We start from the raw sequence: 20,610 nt of genomic DNA, 5'->3' as shown, positions 1-20,610 counted from the left end.
CCCATCAACCCTCAGTTTTAATCGGAACATTTCTTTCTCTCGGATGCTGCTCCCTGCAGCACATTTGGTTTTGAAGCTACTTCTGGAGCAGCTGCCGAAGCTTGGGGAATAGTTTCAATGCATTCTGTGTTGTCACTTCTATAACTTCTTCCACTGAGATCCCCTTCACCTGGGCAATATATTCTGCTGAAATGGAAATGTTTTGGGGTTCATTTCGTACCTGAAACAGAACAAAGCAGACAGTGAATCAGACATGACACTCAAGGGAAGCAATCTTAGAGACCATAGATAGAGCAGAACAAAGTGAGTTGGTAAAAGCCAGTGAGGTTTTTGTTTTTGTTTTTTTTCTTTTCTTAATGGCAGTGGAGGTGATGCAAGGCTGGGGAGAAGGCCCTGAACTTCAGCTTAAAAGCTACAGCCACAACATTGGCCTGTACAATGTTGACTGTAAGTCGATGTCGTTCTTGAAAAGAGTCCTCGGGTATTAACACTGAGGCCCAGGGCCCAGCACATAAAGCAGTCTGCAGGTGGTGAACACTTGGTGACCTGCCTGTGTGATGCATTAACTGTGCTTTGGTCTGTTGTATAAGTGACTAGGTTGTAAAGGTCACTGCTCTGCTGCCTGGCCTCTTCACCTCACAGGTTTATTACAGTTGGATTCAAGAATTGCTACTGTGTGTCTGGAAGAATAAATAGATTACGTACTGGTATTTCACTGATTCTAAGATGTTTAATATCTCTGAAATTGATACTGGTTTTACTTACATTCGATGGCATGTCATAGCATAATTGTCAGTGATTTTTCTTTCTTAGTTGTTACAAAACAGTGGTGTATCTATAATCAGTAGCACTCAGATTTTACAAATTATTATTATGTTTTCTACTCAGGATGATAATACTCAGGGGAATAAGATAACTGTTAAAAAAAAAAAAAACCACCTTGATAATTAGCCTAAAAAAACAATGAAAAATATGCACCAAGATTTTTGCTCAAGGATGTTCATCATGTTGTTTATCATGCTGTGTTGGAAACAATGTAAATAACAATATCAAGTTACAGATATTATGGTATGTTCACATACTGGAATATTACACAGTTATTAAACATGATGAGGAAAAGCATACTGACATATACAGATGTTTACCAGATAAAGCAAGTTATGAAATTCAGGCTATTCTTATTTTTATGAAAAATATATATGTACATATATGGATATTAAGAAGGCTGGAAGGACATAAAAACTAACATTTATTAGTGCTTATTGTAGGCAAGATTTTGTTGTAAACTTTTCATAGGATTTCTCATTTATTCCTCAAAGTAACTCTATGAGATAGGTACTATTATTATCTGCTTTATTAGCGTCACTTTTTTTTATAGATAAGAAGGAATCCTAAATGGCTGGTTTGTAGGCTGGTTGAGGTTTAAACCTGAGAAATCTGGTATCAGGGTTTATGCTCGTAGCCACTGCTCTCTAGTGATCACTTTTCAGTAGTACATGGTTCTATTTTCTTGTTTATGATTTTCTGTGCTTTCTGATTTTCTAAACAAATGCACTTTACTTAGCAAAAAGTATATCCAGCTACAAAATTCATTTATTCAACAGATATTTCTGAGTACCTGCTATGCACAAGGCTCTATGCCGGAAACCCAGAATTTTTGACAAATCAGCTAGAGGCAAATATAAACTGAGTTAGAACAGCATTTGAAATTCATTTCTGTTTAGGGGGAAAATGCTACGTTCTGTTCCTTCTAGTATACGCTAACCAGGAAAGCAATTCTGTACCATCTTGTCCTATACCCAAACAAAAAAATAACTGGAGTTGTGATCGTCTATTTCCTCATTCCTCTGTCTTCTATATTCTTTAAAGAGCCAACTTACACAGATATGTAACTAATTGGACTTTGATTAGCAAAAGTCACATTGCAATCGTAAATAATCATAGTTTATTAAAAATCACATCACTACTGCTCCCAAACTTCTGAGTCTTGAGTGCCAGTCCTCTGAACCTGGTAGGCATGGAGACACAGATGTGATGGGCAGTCAAGGGCACTCAGTAAGCCACACTCGGAGGTCAATGCAACAGGTGGTGTCCAAAGCAAACAGAGCAGATACTCTGGCTTCCTTTCAGTTACAATTTTAAAAGGTAGCAATACTTAAAATATGACATTTTGTGGCCTACAATAAAATGTACAGCAAAGATCACATCAATAAATCTATGATTACATCAATATTTGTACTGAAAGAAACAGAGCCTCATTGTAACACGCTAATTGACAGAAGAAAAAGAAACATTTCTTGAACATCTACTATAAACCAGACGCTGCTGGACATTCATATACATTATTTCATTTAATACTCACTGTAATATTCTCAAGTATTTTATTACTATTTTGCCCACATTTTGTAAACGAGGACACACTTTCAAAGAGATTAAGCAACTTGCCCAAAGTCACACAGCTAGTGGGTAGCAGAGACAGGACTTGAATCCAGGTCTTTCTGACTCTAGATACTGAACTTTTTACTGTACTTGTCTGGCTCTCATTATTACATACATTAAGACATGGCTGATATCCAATAATATGTGCTGGAGCACAAGAGCTATATAATTAATAAAATCTCTCAACCTAGCATTAAAATAGGATTCCACTGTATTTACACTGTAATGAGACACACGGCTCAACTGAAAATAGCTCAAAAGAAAGAGACAATCTAAATAATGTAGATTTTAGATAACCATTTACCTGTTTTTCTGGTCCTAGTGCAGGTGAATCTGTTTCTAAGCAAATTGAAGTTAAAGGCAACTGTTTCACAAGTTTCTGCTTTTTGGAGAAAAGACAGAGCCAGTTTAAAACATGAGCCATAAAGATAAAAAAGGTGCACTAAACCCATATACCAATGCATCCTACTCTCCAGGAACCTAAAATTCATGCTTTCCTATTCAATCAATAATTGTTCACTGTGTTCTCATCCTTCTACTACCAACTGATAGATTTAAACAGAAACATTCATTGCCCCAAATTATCCAAAACCTCCAGGGACCCAAGCAGTAGTAACCAATAGCCAAAAATGAAGCACACGCAGCAAGAAAGCCAAACATCTGGTATCACACGCCCAAGGGAGACCCAAGGAAGAGACTTCTGTGGTGTCTCCACCACCACCACCCACCACGCTCAGTGTTTGCTCCTACTATTCGCTGTGAGTCACTCAAGGCTTTGCGTTTACCAATTCAATTCATGTGCATATTTAAAGTTTCAGATTGGGTAGGAGATGGCTTTATTTTCCTGTTTATGATTTTCTGTCTGGATTACAAGGACTGTAATGAACTTCATGAGTTTTAAAGCAAGAACAGAATTCTCTTGCTGCCACTGCACTTTTAAAGTAAAAATGGGAAGTGAATCACTATGTTGTACACCTGAAACTAATGTAACATTGTGTGTCAACTATACCCAAACGAAAAAAAAGTAAAAAAAGTAAAAGATGGGCAACAGATGATACAAAATGAAACATGGTTAAAATAAAGTATTTTAAGATTAAAATTTCAAAAAGCATTGAAATATTATGCACTATTGGTAGATAAACGCTAAACTGTCATAAACTTCCTTTAAGGAAATGTGACAGTCTAACCAAAAATTTAAAAATGTATCCCTTTTCCTCAATGATTCCATTTATAGGAAATACTGCACAAATGTGCACGTGTATTTGTGGATGTACAAAGGTATCCACTGAAGTACCTTAAAATGTTTTTTAATGTTCATTTATTACTTTTGAGAGACACAGACAGACAAAGCATGAGCAGGGTAGGGGCAGAGAGAGACAGAAAGGGAGACCCAGAATCCAAAGCAGGCTCCAGGCTATCAGCACAGAGCCCGATACGGGGCTCAAACTCATGACTGTGAGATCACAACCTGAGTAGAAGTCGGATGCTTAACCGACTGAGCCACCCAGGTGCCCCATCCGCTGAAGTACTTTAAATTGAAGTATAGTTGACATGCAATATTATATTAGTTTCAGGTGTACAACATAGTGATTTGATAAATACTTACATTACTAAGTGTTACCCTAATACTGTCACCATACAAGATTATTACAATAGTATTGACTATATTCCCTGTGCTGTACTTTTCAACTCCATGACTTATTTTGTAACTGAAAGTCTGTACCTCTTAATCTCCTTCACCTACTTTGCCCATTTCCCCGCTCCCTTCCTCTCTGGCAACCACTAGTTCTCTTATGAGTCTGTTTGGTTTTATTTGTTCATTTGTTTCTTTTTTTAGATTCCACACAGAAGTAAAATCATATGGTATTTATCTTTTTCTGTCTGATTTATTTCCTTTAGCATAATACCTTGTAGGTCCATCCATACTGTTGCAAATGGCAAGAATGCATTCTTTTTTATAGCTGAGTACTGAAGCACTGTTTATTAACAGTGAAAAACTAGAAATGACCTAATCTTTACTTACAGTAATGATTAAATAAATTATGATACATCCATAGTGTGAAATATTACACACTTTAAAGATGAAGTAGATCAATATTTATAGACACTAATATCCATGAAGCTGACTCAAAACAAAAAGACTAAGAATTGATCTGAATCAATGTTATCAATGATTATCTTTGAGTGGTAGGATTTAGGCTGACTTGAAATTTGTTCTTTTCTGAAGTCTTTCAATTTTCTATAATGTACATATACTGTCTTTAAAATTAGAAAAAATAGTATTTTTGTTTTGGAAAAGAAATGATACAGCTAAAAATTATTACCAAATAGGAAATTTTTCCACACTTGATAAAAATAGGAGAAATAAAAATAATCTTGAACTATCAATTAACTTGACCTAACTGACATTTTAGAACACTCCATCCCCCAGTAGCAGAATACACATTCTTTTCAAGTTATGTATGTTCTATTTACCAAGACCGACCATATTCTGGGCCACTAAGCCTCAACTAATTTATTTTATTAAAAAAATTTTTTTTCAATGTTTATTTATTTTTGAGGGGATGGGAGGGGAGGGAGGGGCAGAGAGAGGAGACACAGAATCCGAAGCAGCCTCCAGGCTCCAAGTCGTCAGCACAGAGCCTGATGTGGGGCTCAAACTCTCAAACTGTGATATCATGACCTGAGCTGAAGTCAGACATTTAACTGACTGAGGCATCCAGGCGCCCCCTCAACTAATTTGGAAGAATTAAAATTACATAATGTATGTTTCCTGAACACATAGAATTAGCGATCAGATCCTAATAACAAAGTTATCAGGAAAATTCCTAAGTATTTGGAAATTAAGCAACACACTTTGAAATGATCAGTATGGTCAAAGAGGAAGTCACAAGGTAAATTAGAAAATATTTCAAGCTGAAAGAAAGTGAAAATACAGCATCCATCAAAATTTGTGGATTGTAACTATAAGAACTGGTTAGTGCTAATGCAACTATAGCATTAAAGGTTTATATTAGAAAACAGGGAAGATTTTAAATAAATAATCTGAAACTTAACTATAAACTATACTTTAACTGTAAAAAGGATAATATATAGGCACACCTTGCTTTACTGTGTTTCACAGATATCGAGGCTTTGTTTTTGTTTTTTTCTTTTTACAAATTGAAGGTTTACAGCAACCCTGTATCTAGCAAGTCTATCAGCGCCACTTTTCCAAAAGCATTTACTCAGTTTGTGTCACTGTCTCACATTTTGGTGATTCTTGCAATATCCCAAACATCTTCATTGTTATTATATCTGTTATGCTGATATGTGACCAGAGACCTCTGATGTTACTATTGTAACTGCTTTGTGGCACCGCGAACTGTGCCTATACAAGACAGTACATGTAACTGATAAATGTGTATGTCCACCCACCAGCCATTTCCTTGTCTCTCTCTCCCTCTCTCCCCAGGCCTCCCTACTCCCTGAGACATACAATACTGAAATTAGGCCAATTAATCACCCTACAATGGCCTTTAAGTGTTCAAGGGAAAGGAAGAATCACATAGCTCTCATTTTAAATCAAAAGCTAGATACGATTAAGCTTGGTGAGGAAAGCCGAGACAGGCAGAAAGTGAGGTCTCTTGCGCCAGTTAGCCGTTGCGAATGCAAAGAAAACGTTCTTGGAGGAAATGAAAAGTGCTGCTCCCGTGAACACACAAGTGATAAGAAAGTGAAACACCTTATTGCTGATATGGAGAAAGTTTGCGTGTCCTGGAGAGGAGATGAAACCAGCCACAACATTCCCTTATGCCAAAGCCCAATCCAGAGCAAAGCCCTTTAATTCGCTGAAAGCTGAAAGAGGCGAGGAAGCTGCAGAAGTAAATGCTGAAATCAGCAGAGGTTGGTCCATGAGGTTTAAGGAAAGACACCATCTCCAAAACATGGAAGTGCAAGGTGGAGCAGCAAGTGCTGACATGGAAGCTGCAGCAAGTTCTCCAGAAGATCCAGCTCAGAGAATTCAGGAAGGTGGCTACGCTGTAAAACAGATTTTCAGTGTAGACAGAACAGCCTTCTATTGGAAGAAGATGCCATCTAGGACCTTCACAGCTAGAGAGAAAAAGTCAATGCCTGGCTCCCAAAATTCAAAGGACAGGCTGACTTTCTTGTTAGGTGCTAATGCAGCTGGTGACTTTTATGTTTACTTACCATTCTAAAAATCTTAGAGCCCTTAAGAATAATGCTAAATTTATTCTGCTTGTGCTCTATAAATGGAACAACAAAGCTTGGATGACAGCACATCTGTTTACAATGGGATTTAATAATTACTAAGCCCACTGTTGAGACACAGCTTTATTGTGATATTTGCTTTATTGCAGCATACTCACACTACCTGATTTCAAAACTTACTATAAATCTAACATAATCACGGTTGTGTGATATCGGCATATGAACAGACATATGCATCAATGGAACAGAATTGAAAAATGAGAAGTAGATCCAGATATACAGTCAATTAATTTTTTTACAGTGCCAAAGTAGTTTTAGGAAGAAAGGATCATCTTTCCAGCAAATTATACCAGAACCAGATATCTATAGGCAAAATAGTGAATCTTGCCTCATACTTCACAACATATACAAAATAGATCACAAATCTAAATGTAAAACTAAATCTGTAAGTCTTCTAGAAGAAAACATAAGAGAAAATCTTTTTGACCTTGGGTTAGATAGATTTCTTAGATATGATCCTAAGAGCGCAAATCCTAGAAGAAAAATAGTAACTGAAGCTCATCAAAATAACGAACTTCCCTTTGAAAGACACTAGAGAAAATAAAAGAATATATTTGCGAGAAAATGAGAGAAGACATTTGCAAAACACTTAGCAGATAAAGGACTTGCATCCAGAATATATAAAGACCTTCGCCAACTCAACAATAAAAAACAAACCAAATAAAAAGGTGCAAAATACGTGAATGAAATTTTACCAAAGAAGAGACGTGGATGTATGGATGTTAAATAAGCACATGAAATGATGTGCTTTTATTTTAAATTTTTTAAAACATTTTATTTCTAAGTAATCTTTACACCCAATGTGGGGCTCACAACTCTGAGATGAAGAGTCACATGCTGTACTGACTGGGCCACCTAGGCACCCCTGCAAAGATGTGCTTTTAAATTTTTTAAAACTTTTTATTTGAGAGAGAGCACGAGTGAGGGAGGGACACAAAGAGAAGGAGACTGAGGGAGAGGGAGTGAGAGAGAATCCCAAGCAGGCTCTGCACTGTCAGCATGGAACATAAATTTTAAACATCATTAATTGAGGAAATGCAATGGAAACCACGAGAGATGGTTATGCACGTTATCAGAATAGCTAAAACAAATGACAACACCAAGTACTAGTAAGGATGCAGAACCAAGACTTTGGCTTACTGCTGTTGAGAATCAAAAATGGGACAGCCAATTGGAAGTCAGTTTGACAGTTTCTTAATAAGGTAAACATACACTTAACCTTATGACTCAGCAATAGCACCTCTAGGTTTTAACACAGAAGAAATGAAAATATATGTCCAAACAAAGATCTGTATGTTAATGTCTATATCAGCTCTATCCATAATAGTGTGAAACTGGAAACAATCTAAATGTTTATCAACTGGTAAATGGGTAGTCACTGGAAAATCCACATGCAATCAAAATAAACTACATATACAAAATAGACTACTCATATATGCAACAACATGGATGAATCCAAAAGCATTAAGTAAAATAAGCCAGATCCAAAAGCTTACATGAATTATTTCATTTAGATCACATTCTAGAATAGGTAAAACCATAGGGACAGAAATCAGTGGTTGCCAGGATTGGGGGTGGAAGGAGGAATTTACTAGAAAGGTGCATGAACCAACTTTTTGGGATGATGGAAATACTCTGTATCTTGAATGTGGTGGTAGTACACCTTTGTTAAAACCATTAGAAGTGTGTATGTAAAAAAGGCAAATCACAATAGGTATATTTCTCAATAAACCTGATTTTAAAAACTACAATTCAAAAAATAATAAAACATAAATAATTGTTACTGGAGATTTTTTTTTAATTTTATTTTATTTTAGAGAGAGAGGGAGCAAGGGAGGGAGCAGAAGGAGAGACAGAAAGAATCATAAGCAGGCTCCATGCAGGCAGTGTGGAGCCCGATGTGGGGCTTGATCCCACAACGCTGGGATCATGACCTGAGCTGAAGTCAAGAGTTGGATGCTTAACCAATTAGCCATCCAGATGCCCCTTGGAGATATTTTTAAAAAATCTTGGCTATACCTCAATTCTATACTCTTTACTTACATTAGTTCTGAATACTGGTAGACAATGTACTGTATTTCACAGAATTTAAGGTGCCATTGACTGTAACATGCACCTCAGTATCAAAGACAATAGAATATAAAAAAAAAAAGAGTGTCTAAAAATATGGTAAATTACCTAAATTAGGTTTTGTTGCATTTTTAATTGATACAATTCACATACCATAATATTCATTCTTTAAAAGTATACATTTCAGGGGCGTCTGGGTACCTCTGTCAGTTGAGTGTCCGACTTCGGCTCAGATCACGATCTTGTGGTCTGTGAGTTCGAGTCCCGCGTCAGGCTCTGTGCTCACAGCTCAGAGCCTGGAGTCTGCTTCAGATTCTATGTCTCCCTCTCTCTGCCCCTCCCCTGCTCACTCTCTGTCTCTCTCAAAAATAAATAAACATTAAAACAATTTTTTTTTAAATAAAATAAAAGTATACATTTCAATGGTTTTTACTATATTCACAAGGTGGTACAACCATCAGCAGTATGTAATTCCAGAACTTTTCGTCACCCCAGAAAGACACCCTTTACCCATTATTAGTAGTCACTAATGATTAGTAGCGATCATTAGTCTACTTTCAGCCTCTGTGAAATTTGCCTAGTCTGGACAGTTCATATAAATGGAATGATATGTGTTCTTTTGTGTCTGGCTTTTTTCTTAGCATAATGTTTTCAAGGTTCATTCCATGTTTTAGCAGGAATGAGCACTTCAATTCTTTTTATGATTGAATAATATTCCATTATATGGGCACACCACATTTTGTTTATCCACTCCTCGGCTGATGGACATTTGGGTTGTTTCTAGTTTTTGGCAATTATGAATCCTGCTGCTGTGAACATTCATGTACAAGTTTGTGTGTGGATATATGTTTTCATTTCTCTTGGGTATCTACCAAGGAGTGGAATTGCTGGGTCATATGTTAACTGTGTTTAATTTTTTGAGAAACTGTCAAACCGAGTAGGTGTGAAGTGGTACTGCATAGTACCCTTGATTTGTGCTTTCTTTTTGGCTAATGTCTTTTCATGTCCTTATGACCATTTGTATGTCTTCTGGAGAAAATCTACTTAAATCCTTCGTCCATTTTTAAACTGGGTTATTTGCCTATTTATTATTTATTTATTTTTTTTGAGAGAGAGAGAGCGAGAGCAAGAGCATGAACAGGAAAGGGGCAGAGAAAGAGGGAAAGAGAGAATCCCAAGCAGGCTCTGTGCCCAGTGCAGAGCCTGACACAGGGCTCGGTCCCACAACCCTGGGTTCGTGACCTGAGCTGAAATCAAGGGTTGGACGCTCAATGGACTGAGCACCCAGGCACACCTATTTTTTTTCTAATTGGTGAGTAGTAATGGTGTTTTATATACTCTGGACACTAAACCCTTATCAGATATAATTTGCAAATACTTTTTCCCATTCTATAGGTTATCTTTTCACTTTCTCGATAGTATCTCTTCTAGTATAAAAAGTACAAGAATTGTTTTACTGCGGAAGTTTTAAATTTTGGTGAAGTCTATTCTTTCGACTGCTTGTGCTTTTGGTGTCATATCTAAGAAACCATTGCCAATTCCAAGGTTATAAAGATTTTGATCTGTTTTCTTCTAATAATTTTATAGATTTAGCTCTTGTGTTTATGTCTTTGATCCATTTTTGAGTTAATTTTCATGTCAGTGTGCGGTAGGGACCTATGATTAATTTTTGTAATGTAACCAGAATAAGTATTACAAGTGTGTAATAAAAGCTCGTATTTTAAAGTGTATTTCACAAAGCAGAAATTGAGGCTTAATGAAAGAACTTACCTGTCCACTTCTTATGATAGAAGGAGGAATTGAGAAGAAGTACCCAGCTCTTACTCCTTCCATGGCTACAGATGGCCGGCCATCAAATGCATGCAGAAGCACTTTGTCAGCACCTGTCAAAGGTTAATGATAAGCTAGAGTTTCCTTTCATTTCCTTAATGAGAAGTTTTTCCACTAATCAAATTGGGCAACATAGATTGTAAATTTTAAGTAAATGTTGATCACTAGGACATAAGGATGAGGTTCTAGGACTTCTAACGGGTAAATGTACAGTGTTCAAACAGTACAATAAAAATACAGCACGTTGTTAATCTTCGGAATAAAATTGAAATACAATTTTTTAAACAAATTTCTAAACATCCTTTATCATCAAACCTTTTCTAGACATTTGGAAATTATTCTAGTAGGAACAATTATTGTTCCTACTATGTCTTTAAGCAGTGAAATTATCCTTCGCAAGAATGCTTGTGAAAGAGACAGGGAATCAGTGACTGAGAGATTCTGTAGTCAGGGCTGGCTTCACAAGATCACTTTCAGTTCTTAAAGGATGGCCACTCAGCCTGCCTAAAAATCCCAGTAATTTTTAGTAATCCCGGTGATTCTCATCACTGAGAAATACAATACTTTCTAGCTGCAGGCAATTACATTTACTTTACTATTTGATACAGTTTTTTTTCAAATAGTAGGTGTGATCATTTGTGGATTGCGACTATTAAGTGAACTATGAAATCAATTTAGTGAGTCACGACTGACCAGCATGTGCTTATATGTATGTGTGTGTCTGCATATATGTATGCACACATATTTATATATACCATATAAATATACTGCTCCTTAAACGTTTCTCAGGTTTCTTTATGCACATATACGAAGTCTCGAAATAAAGTCATACTACAAAAAAAGTATACATGTGTATATATTGCGACTCAAAATAAAGTATATTTCTTACTGTGTATAGCACTTTATAAAGTCTGAAAAGTAATTCTGTAAGATATACTTTTACTTTAGAAGCAGCTGAAGTTGACAGTGCATTTTATGTATCACGGCCACAGCCTGTATAATTACCCTTTTCTGAAGCAGCAGCCAGAAAACATGCAAAACAGTAACAAATCTTTGCTCTGTTTTTTTCCTCTGTCTTTAATCAGCTGGTTAAGCTGATTAAAAAATTAGAACTGCTAATTTTTAAATTAGGGAATATAAATTACTTGATCCAAGTTTTCATTTGCTTTATGCTGGCCTTTTAAATGGCATAGTCACACCTGGAAGTAGACCGACTTGCAAAATCACCTTAGTTGGTTTCCACCTCCACCCTTGCCCCATTTTCACTCCCTTTAAGAAATCAAAGTGAAACACGGTTTATTCCGTGAGAACATGGACTGGAACTGTCAAAGTGAAATATTAGGCACATTTCTCTCAGGAACCTAAATACCTTGCTCATTTAAGAGGCTGATGGTGGGTCTTCCAGCTGAGCGTGAGTGAACATTTCTGTTTAACAACAAAAAATTCTTTTTAGGTACTTAATCTGTAAGTATTATTTTGTTCTATTAAAGCAATTCAGAGAAAAAGAAATGCAAAGCTCCATCTCAGGAGAATCATTATGTAATTTGCTCCATAGCTATTAATACAGAAAGATGATTAATTAACCTACAGAGGCAAATTTAATCTTTTGGCTAATTGGACCTGTCGGATTAGGACTTGTCGCTGCTCTTCCTTCTGTCCATCAGTGCCAGCAAATCTGGGGGAGAAATCTAGTCCCACCTGTAATGGAAAAATACAACAGATTTACACGTTTATGGTTTAATGAACCTATAAGACATGCCATGGAGCCATGCTGTCCAAGAAACATGATGGGAGCCATACATGCAAGCCACATGCGGAACTTTACAGTTTCTAGTAGCCTTGTTAAAAACACTAACAAGGAGCACCTAGGATGGCTCAGTCGGTTAAGTGTCCGACTTCGGCTCAGGTCATGATGTCACAGTTCATGGGTTTAAGACCTGCATCAGGCTCTGTGCAGACAGCTCAGGGACTAGAGCCTGCGTCAGACTGTGTTTCCCTCTCTTTCTCTGCCTCTCCCTTGCTTATGCTCCCTCTCTCTCTCTCAAAAATAAATAAACATTTTTAAAAAAATAAAATAAAAACACTAACAAGAATCAGGTGAAATTAATTTTAATAATATACTTTAATCCTATTAATATGTCAAAAACATTATTATATAGTAATATTATTATTTCAATACAAAATCAATATCAAAAATCATTGTTATTTTACATTCTTGTTTTGCGTACTAAGACTTTGAAATGCTGTGTATTTTACATTTATAGCACATCTCAGTTTGGATCAGTCACATTTCAAGTGCTGAACAGTTGTATGTGGTTACTACATTGGACAGGGAAGATTATAATGCCTGTTTCCCTTGACACTATTTTGGCACGCATTGCTATATTCTAAATTTAAGTGTTACTCTTATGTTTTATCTTTGATTAGAAGTGGAGTTTATTACCAAGTGATAAAAATGTTTCACAACTGTAAATTGTATAATAAAAATGTTTTTTAATTACAAACTCTAGCCTAGTTAATGTCAGTATACACCAAGTTAACTACCACAGAGATGACCCTATTTAAGAAAAGGAAAAGAAAATAATTAGAAACGCTAACAAAGTAGTTTTCTTTCATTAACATAAGCCTATGGTGAAGTTTCTATTGTTTTATCCGCAAGCTATTTTGCTTTTTGAGGAAGTACTGACAAATTATCATTCAGCTAAATAGGGTGAAGATAATTATCTAAGTCAGTTGTAACCACCAACAGTGAATTAAAGATTATATTCATATATCATATTTAAGTCTGGATTGGAAGTCATTTGATCGGCTATTTGGTGTTACCTCTCCAATTGCCAATAATCGATCCTTGTAATTCTCCATAATGGGCAAAGCTACATCCAAATCCTGGGAGAAAAAGAAGTAAATTTGCTTAAATAAAGAGGAAGGGAACTGATACTTTAGAAAAAAACATTTTATATGCCAGGCACTGTACTATACTGGATCCTTTACATACATTCAATACCTTTAACCAGTGAAGAAGTATTAATAGTCATCCTACAATGGTACATACTACTATTTGGAAATTTGAGTAGAAACATCCCACACTCATTCAGGTTACAAGAACAAGACTTTCAATGAAAAGTTCCACCAGAACACTTCCTAATATTTAAGAGGAATTCCCTGGCATTTAAGACTGATTTGGATTTCCTCCTGGAATAGCTGAGCAAGAGAGAAGAAAGCCAACAAGTAGTCACCCTTGTAATTGAGCTTTTGGGAGTGCACTGTGGTATGTCCACCTCTGAGGATGTTTTTTTAGTTTTTTCATAGTGACAATCCTATACATCCTCCTGCACTGTTTTCACTGATTTCTTCTGTCTTTACAGTCATGCCTAGCCTATTTTTTCCCTAAAGATTCAACAGCATAAACACTAAATACCACACATATGCTTCTTTGTCAACTACTGAAATAACTGTATACTATTAGTTTCCATGATATTACTATTTCCATTTAAAGAGAATTCACCCTGTGAGAGTTCCCTTGTAAGAAAAGGGAAAGACAAATAAATACATATATGGAAAATTTGCTTCTAGATATCTTATAAACTACTTTGAGAGTTTCAGTCTCAGGATATGTAAATTGCAAAGAATTCTACTGAAGATAATCAGAACAAAGAAGAATTAAGAAGAGGGAGGTGAAACAGATGGTAAAGGAACAGGAGATTTTACAGTTCTACCTCTAGAGACAGAAAGGATGAGGGAGAGAGTAGATCAAGGCCTCAGAAATACATTCTAGTAGACTCAACGAAGAGGAATTAACATTGTTGTAGGAGCTAAGAGTATAAAACCTTAGACACCAGAGAAGGCGTCTGACAACAGCCGAGGAGGTTAAACAGTGTCATCCAAAGTTTCTTCCATATCAAATATACAAGTTACTCTGTCTTGAAAGCTCAGAGGCACTGGAAAAGTTGGGGATTACCCAGGAAATGGCTGATATTTGGAAAGTCTTAGAAAGAAGGTGTACGTTTGGATGAAGACCAGATATAGGAAAAATTGTGCTTCTTGGAATATGTATTATCTGTGAAAAAAAACAAAACAAATTTATAATAAGACTGTTCCAACTTCTCACGAAATAGTCTGGAAGTTCTGGCAAGTCAGGGATAGTAAATAGAAATTAATATAATTCATACTACTAACTTAATACATGTGTGTATTTGTGTGTGTGGTCTCTAGTATTTCAATAGATGTAGAAAGTTTTATAAAGACATTCATAAATCTATTTCTGACTTCATTTCTGTTCCAACTTCCTCCATAAGGTCTCAAGTTCCTTAATAGCTAATGGTTCTATTATGGGGCTTCAAAAATCCTAAACCTCTATCTATAACTAGGACTACTATTGTATAATTATTCATGGTTTACAAATGAGGAAATTGTGGGGCATCTGGGCGGCTCAGTGGGTTAAGTGACCAACTCTTGATCTCAGTGCAGGTCTTGATCACAAGGTTGTGAGTTCAAGCCCCATATTGGGCTCTGCGCTGGGCATGAAGCCTCTTTTAAAAAAAAAAAAAAAAGAGGGAATTAAGACTTAGCAAAGTGCCACAGATCACAGAAGCCAGTAGGACAGGCCTTTCTGACTTCAAAGCCCATGCTGTTCCTACTATGCTGCTGACAGAAAAAAAGAGAAAAGAGGGAGGAGGAAAAAAGGGGACAAAGGGCAAAAGGGAAGGAGAGCAGATTTATTCTGAATGATTTTAAATAATTACAAAAGATTTTTTATCAAAGAAAATGTTTAGTCTTCAGAACCTTTAGAACAGGTCAGGTGTGTAACACAAATGAAGTGGGCCAAGAAGGGACCAGAGCCAACTGCAGAGCACATGCCCTGTTTGCAGGGGGCACTAGATTGCAGACAGTGAATTTTGGTTCCCTGAAGCGTCTCCAGGGTCCAAGCCCTGCCTGGTAATAATATATATTGAATGAATTAATTCAGTAATGTGCTGGAAGATTTGTGTGATCTAGGCAACTTTACACTTGATCTTAGCCAAAGGCCGGGAAGCGATGCTAGGCCACTTTAATTTTATAAACAAAATTAACTTAATAAATGCTTACTGCATACCTAGCTTTGTACCACATATTAGGGGCTTATAATTTAATCAATATGGGAAAATGAATCTAGGGTATGGACAAGCACACTAGGAGTAAAATAGGAATAACTGCTTATCTGTGGTGTTTTTCAGAGGGCTATCCTGAGATTTCCTAAGTTCATATCTGCTTTAAGAATCTAGAATTACCCATCTATTGTTGGTATTTTAACTACTTTTATAAGTTAAACAGTCCTATCAGTTCTACATCTGTGCCAAAATATGTCAAATCCACCCACCTCCTTTCACCTCTGCTGCCACCACTCTGGTCCAGTCTACCACCGTCTCTCTCTCTGTAATAGTCTCCTAGCTCCTTCTGTCTTCCTCTTTTGCTCCTGTCTTAAATCTCCCATTGAATTGATGAAATCCACCAAGGCCCTTACGACGTGACCTCTGCCCAGTCCCTCTGACCTCACCACTGTTACTTCCCCTTGCCACCAGTCACATCAGCACTTTATTTCTTGTTCCTACCTTAGGACATTCGTGCTTGGTTGTTTCCTTTGCCTACAACACTTGGATGCCTCTCTCTGCAGGGCCAATTCCTTCATAGCATTCAGGTTGCATTTCTAACATCACCACCTCAGAGAGGCTTTCCTTGACTACAATCTAAAAACCAGCATCCACAATCCCTATCACGTAATCTTGTTTTATTGTTTTTAAAGCACTAAGTGCTACCTAAAGTTTTCCTGTTTGTGTATCTAATTTTTGATGGTCTGTCTGCCCCTATCTAGAATCTAGCCTCCACGAGAGGGATTTCACTCCATGCTGCTTGGAGGAGTGCTTGAAATGCAGTAGGTGCTCAGTAAACACTTGTTGACTAACTAAATGAATGCCTATTAATAGAAATCTCAAGACCAACGAAAGAAATGCTATCTTGCTATGATCCCCAATATTTTTGGAATTTTAACTCTTTGGCAATTTAGCTAATTCTATCATATCAGGAGAACAACTCAGGAGAGCTATAGGACAAGTATATATTTTTACCTTAAGTGAATTAAAAGTAATTTTGTTTCAAAATAAATAGAGCTACCTGGCGTATCCTAATGTAAGAATACAAATTCACTATTATAAAAAATCAAAGACCTTGTAACCTCCTTTATTCATAGGTAACAAAAAGTCTTTACTTCTTCAAAATGGGGGGCTATCAATTCCATTATGTAATAAAGCATTTAAGGAACTGTGCATCACCCTGATGTTGAGTCAGGAGACAAGTCTGAAATGTAAGGCACATTGGCTATTGTGAGTCAGTGAGATCTTGTAGGTAGGATTTTTTTCACAGAGGGTATAAAAGCAACACAGCTTAATAGATCAGAGCATTCCTATAGAAATGGCTTAATGGTCAAGAAGACACTGCTCATTTGCTCCCTTACAATACTACATCTATGAATTTGTGACTTTCTTTTTCTGGATATTTTATCACTTTTTTGCCAAAGCAATAGGACAACATGATAAAAAATGTGACAGCAAGTCACTTATAATTCTGCCCAATCATCACAGCTAATACCATTTCTGTGTTTTTCTCTCCAGTCTTTTCCTTATAGAATATATTTTTCCTTGGATGTCACTCCTAGCAAATAAACCATTTGGTATCCTGCTTTTCTCCCTATATTATACTGTTAAATATTTTCTTCATCACTAATATAAAATAAACCTTATAATTCTCATTTTCCACGCATGCATCCCATATGTATGTATGTATATTTAACATTCTACAAATTAATTTTTATTTCTGAGCCTCTAGGCTGTTTCCATTTTTTCCTCTATTACAATAATGCTGTAACAAATACCTATGTGAAAGGTAGTATTTCCTTCTTCTGGATTATTGCCTTAGAATATAGGTCAGAAAGAAGAGGATTACAAAGTAAAAAGGTATCATTTTTTTTATGGTTCTTGTTTTATATGACTGTTACCTTTAATGTGACACTTCTTTGGTCTTCTGGTGAAACTCCTTGCACAGGGTGAACACCCAAACATGGCAGGACAAACCCCTTATACCTAAAAATGTAGAACAAATTAAGAGAGCAGGAATATTAAACTAGTAAACAATGCTACTCTAAAGAACAAGTATGAAAGAATTTTTTAGGGCTACATCGATGTGACTTTTTTTCTTCTTATTCTCTTTCAAAATGGATGATCTCTGATATTATAAATATGACATCATAACTGCATCCTTATTAGCAACTCTTTAAATGCTTAATGAGAGAAGCAGCACCTTTCTGAAAGCTGCATAATCTTCTCAAATTCTTCTGAATGTTCAGCAACCACCACAAGAGCCATAACATTGGCCTGAAGCAAAAATGAATAGTTAGAATCTCAAACAATACACATTTAATATAACTGAAGATAAATTTAAAGTCTTCTGTACTTTTAGTTATTCTTACTCACTCACACACCATCAATATAATCAGGATGGCTATCACTGGGTACTCACTATGTTTCAGGCACTATGTTCAGTGAATATAAGTATTACCTCATTTAATCTACACAACCCCATGAAGTAGGCACTACTGTAATCCACTATATAGATCAGGAGACAGTTTTGGATGGAGTCAAATAACTCGCCAAAGATCATTAGGCCTGTGTAATTCCAAACTCATAATTAAGCTGCCATAGTGAATGATTGCTGTGTATGTAAAATGTATTGGCAACCATTCCGGACTATCACTTTTACGGAAGACTATAAAGTGGTCGTTATAATGAATTTCATAAATACTTCCAAAAATTAGTCATTTTTTTTTCTGAAACAAATTAAAAATGTCTCAGGAAACTTTTGTAATTTCTCCATGATCTCCAGAGCTAGTTTCAGAACTGACAGATGGACCAATCTGTTCCATATAACTGGTAAGCACTGTAGTTGCGGGAACCTATTTTGGATCCAGACTATCTATCTTATCTGTATCACGTTACTAGCAGTGTGTCTTTGGATAGGTTAATCTCTAGGTCTGAGTTTTCTCATCTACCAAATGGTTGGCTACAAAATAGTAGCTTCCTCCTAAGGATGTTGTGAAACATTAAATGAGACAATGTAAGAAAGGGCTTAGCTCGGGGCCTGGCATATAGTAAACAGTTAATTAATGTTACTTATTATTAACAAAGCAACATAAGCATACTGTCTCTAAAGTTCAAGCTGTTCTAGCTTGAAATTAATAGGAAAACAAAAGGCAATGATAGATATCAACTTACTTTCTTGGCTTTCTCCAAAACATCATCCAGATCCTAAAACAAGCGTAAGTAATCACAATTATTTCAGATAATAAATAATATATAGCAATGTAGTTAGGCACCATAAAGAATGACAACAAAGGCAAGGAACAGTGTAACAGAATGTGAAGAGCAATAGTGATGCACCTTCTGTTTACTTCGTCTCTCCCTAAAATCTGGCTTCTGTTCCCACTCTACTAAAACAGAAACTGTTATTGTGAAATATAAAGGACACTTCTCTATCCTCCTCTTACTTTACCTTCAGCAGCATTAAGAACTCACTTGTTCACTCCTTCTTTCCTGAAATATTTCCCACTCTTGGCTTCTGCTATACTACTCCTGCAAACACCGCTCTCCACTAGCTGCTACTTTTCAGTCTCCTTAGCTGGCTCTCTCTCCTCTGCCAGATTTCAGGACCCTATGCTCCTCTCTCTCTATACCTTGGGTGATCTCATCCACAGGTTTTAATACCATTATGCTAATGAGTCCCCAATTTTGATCTCCAGCCTATTTTCTCCTGAACCCAAGACTGACATTTAAAGACATGACATTTCCACTTGGAAGGATATTAGGCTTCAACATGTGCCAAACATCTGCTTCTCTCAAACCCCCTTGCAACCACCATCGTCTCCTGTCTACATACAGTAAACGCCTCCAAAAGCTAGGGTTTTCTAGCTTCCACTCTTGCTATTTGCCACACATTAGCAAAACGGTTTTTAAAATGGAAATCAGATTTGTCCCTCTCCCTTAAAAAAACAAAAAACAAAAAACATTTACTGGATCCACATTGTCCTTACTGGCCTACTTCACCAGTCTTGTTTCCACCCCTCTCTTTCTAGCTCAGTGGGCTCCACCAGCCTTTTTGTAGGCTGAATGTGCCAAGTTCTATCCTGTCTGGGGCCTGCAACCTGCTTGCTTTTTACACCACCGTACACCCAACTCCTTGCTTGGCCGACTCTTTGTCTTTGCAATTCCAACTTAAGTGCCCCCTCTTGAGAGGTTTTCCCCCTAAAAGACACCCTGCTCTTCCTTCTCTATCATCAGCCTCTCATCCCCAATGGAGCAGTTTGCAACTGTGCAACTTTGCAACTCTGATTTTGTGTGTTCTGTCCTTTTGTTTGCTTCTCTTCCCCATTAGAACTGGAACACACAGTGCGCGGGAAAGTGCCGAAAACACAATTCCCAGGAAAACTGGGGGCTCCGCCAGGAGTTGCGAGGCGGGTGGGATAAACGGCCGGACCAAGGGGAGGAAGGGGGAAAGCACTCCAGCAAACGGGAAGAGCAAATAAAAGCTACGTGGAGACAGAGGGCTTAACGCTATTCAGGATCAGAAAGAAAAATCATGAGGACTGAGATTAAATACGGAGCCGGGAGCAAGTCACTCCGGGCCATAAACGGGCCTGGGAGGATTTGAGGCTTGGTCTTAAGGGAGGAGAGCAAAAACAATCTGAAGGTAAAGGGCCGCGAGCCTCCCCGCTCCCACGGGCAGGGCCTCGCCCTTACATACGCTGTCAAAGTCCGGGGCCGAGAGGTGGCAGTGACAGTCCACCAACCCTACGCCCACCGCCCCCATCGCCGCCGCCAGCGCAGCACTCCACTGGTCCGCCGAGCACCAGCCGGAACGCTGCCGCAGCGGCGGGTTGAGATTCCGGCCGGACGCGTGCTGCTTTCCCCAGTGAGA

At 37.2% G+C, this 20,610-nt stretch overlaps 1 protein-coding gene across 4 annotated transcripts; it reads right to left on the bottom strand.

The window, feature by feature from the left end:
- Nucleotides 1-20,606, bottom strand: TATDN3 (TatD DNase domain containing 3). Of its 4 annotated transcripts, none has more exons than XM_027074473.2 (10): nucleotides 20,437-20,606; nucleotides 18,912-18,944; nucleotides 17,941-18,014; nucleotides 17,639-17,723; nucleotides 13,435-13,497; nucleotides 12,200-12,309; nucleotides 11,981-12,036; nucleotides 10,552-10,664; nucleotides 2,744-2,818; nucleotides 1-220 (listed from the first exon to the last, which is right to left on the bottom strand). In XM_027074473.2, exons 1-10 carry the CDS (start codon nucleotides 20,500-20,502, stop codon nucleotides 77-79), a joined length of 819 nt encoding a protein of 272 aa, XP_026930274.1. In that variant the 5' UTR covers nucleotides 20,503-20,606; the 3' UTR covers nucleotides 1-76. The 4 variants fall into 4 exon arrangements, with proteins under 4 accessions (XP_026930274.1, XP_014918388.2, XP_014918389.2 ...); XM_015062902.3 differs by having other exon boundaries at nucleotides 2,744-2,824; nucleotides 20,437-20,604; XM_015062903.3 differs by having other exon boundaries at nucleotides 2,744-2,821; nucleotides 20,437-20,602.
- Between the last annotated feature and the right edge of the window lie 4 nt (nucleotides 20,607-20,610).

This window comes from Acinonyx jubatus, chromosome E4 (assembly GCF_027475565.1).
Source record: "Acinonyx jubatus isolate Ajub_Pintada_27869175 chromosome E4, VMU_Ajub_asm_v1.0, whole genome shotgun sequence".
NCBI classification, from domain to species: Eukaryota; Metazoa; Chordata; class Mammalia; order Carnivora; family Felidae; genus Acinonyx; species Acinonyx jubatus.
Note: the sequence above shows the minus strand (reverse complement) of the source record. Positions and strands in the feature narration are given on the sequence as shown.

Excerpts from the sequence above, each read along its gene's own strand:
- TATDN3 (XM_015062902.3), bottom strand. The coding sequence starts at position 20,502 with ATGGGGGCGGTGGGCGTAGGGTTGGTGGACTGTCACTGCCACCTCTCG. Across the intron at positions 12,037-12,199 it reads AAAAGATTAAATTTGCCTCT|AAATGTTCACTCACGCTCAG; the intron begins GTAGGTTAATTA and ends GTTGTTAAACAG. Across the intron at positions 10,665-11,980 it reads CAGCCTCTTAAATGAGCAAG|GTGCTGACAAAGTGCTTCTG; the intron begins GTATTTAGGTTC and ends AACCTTTGACAG.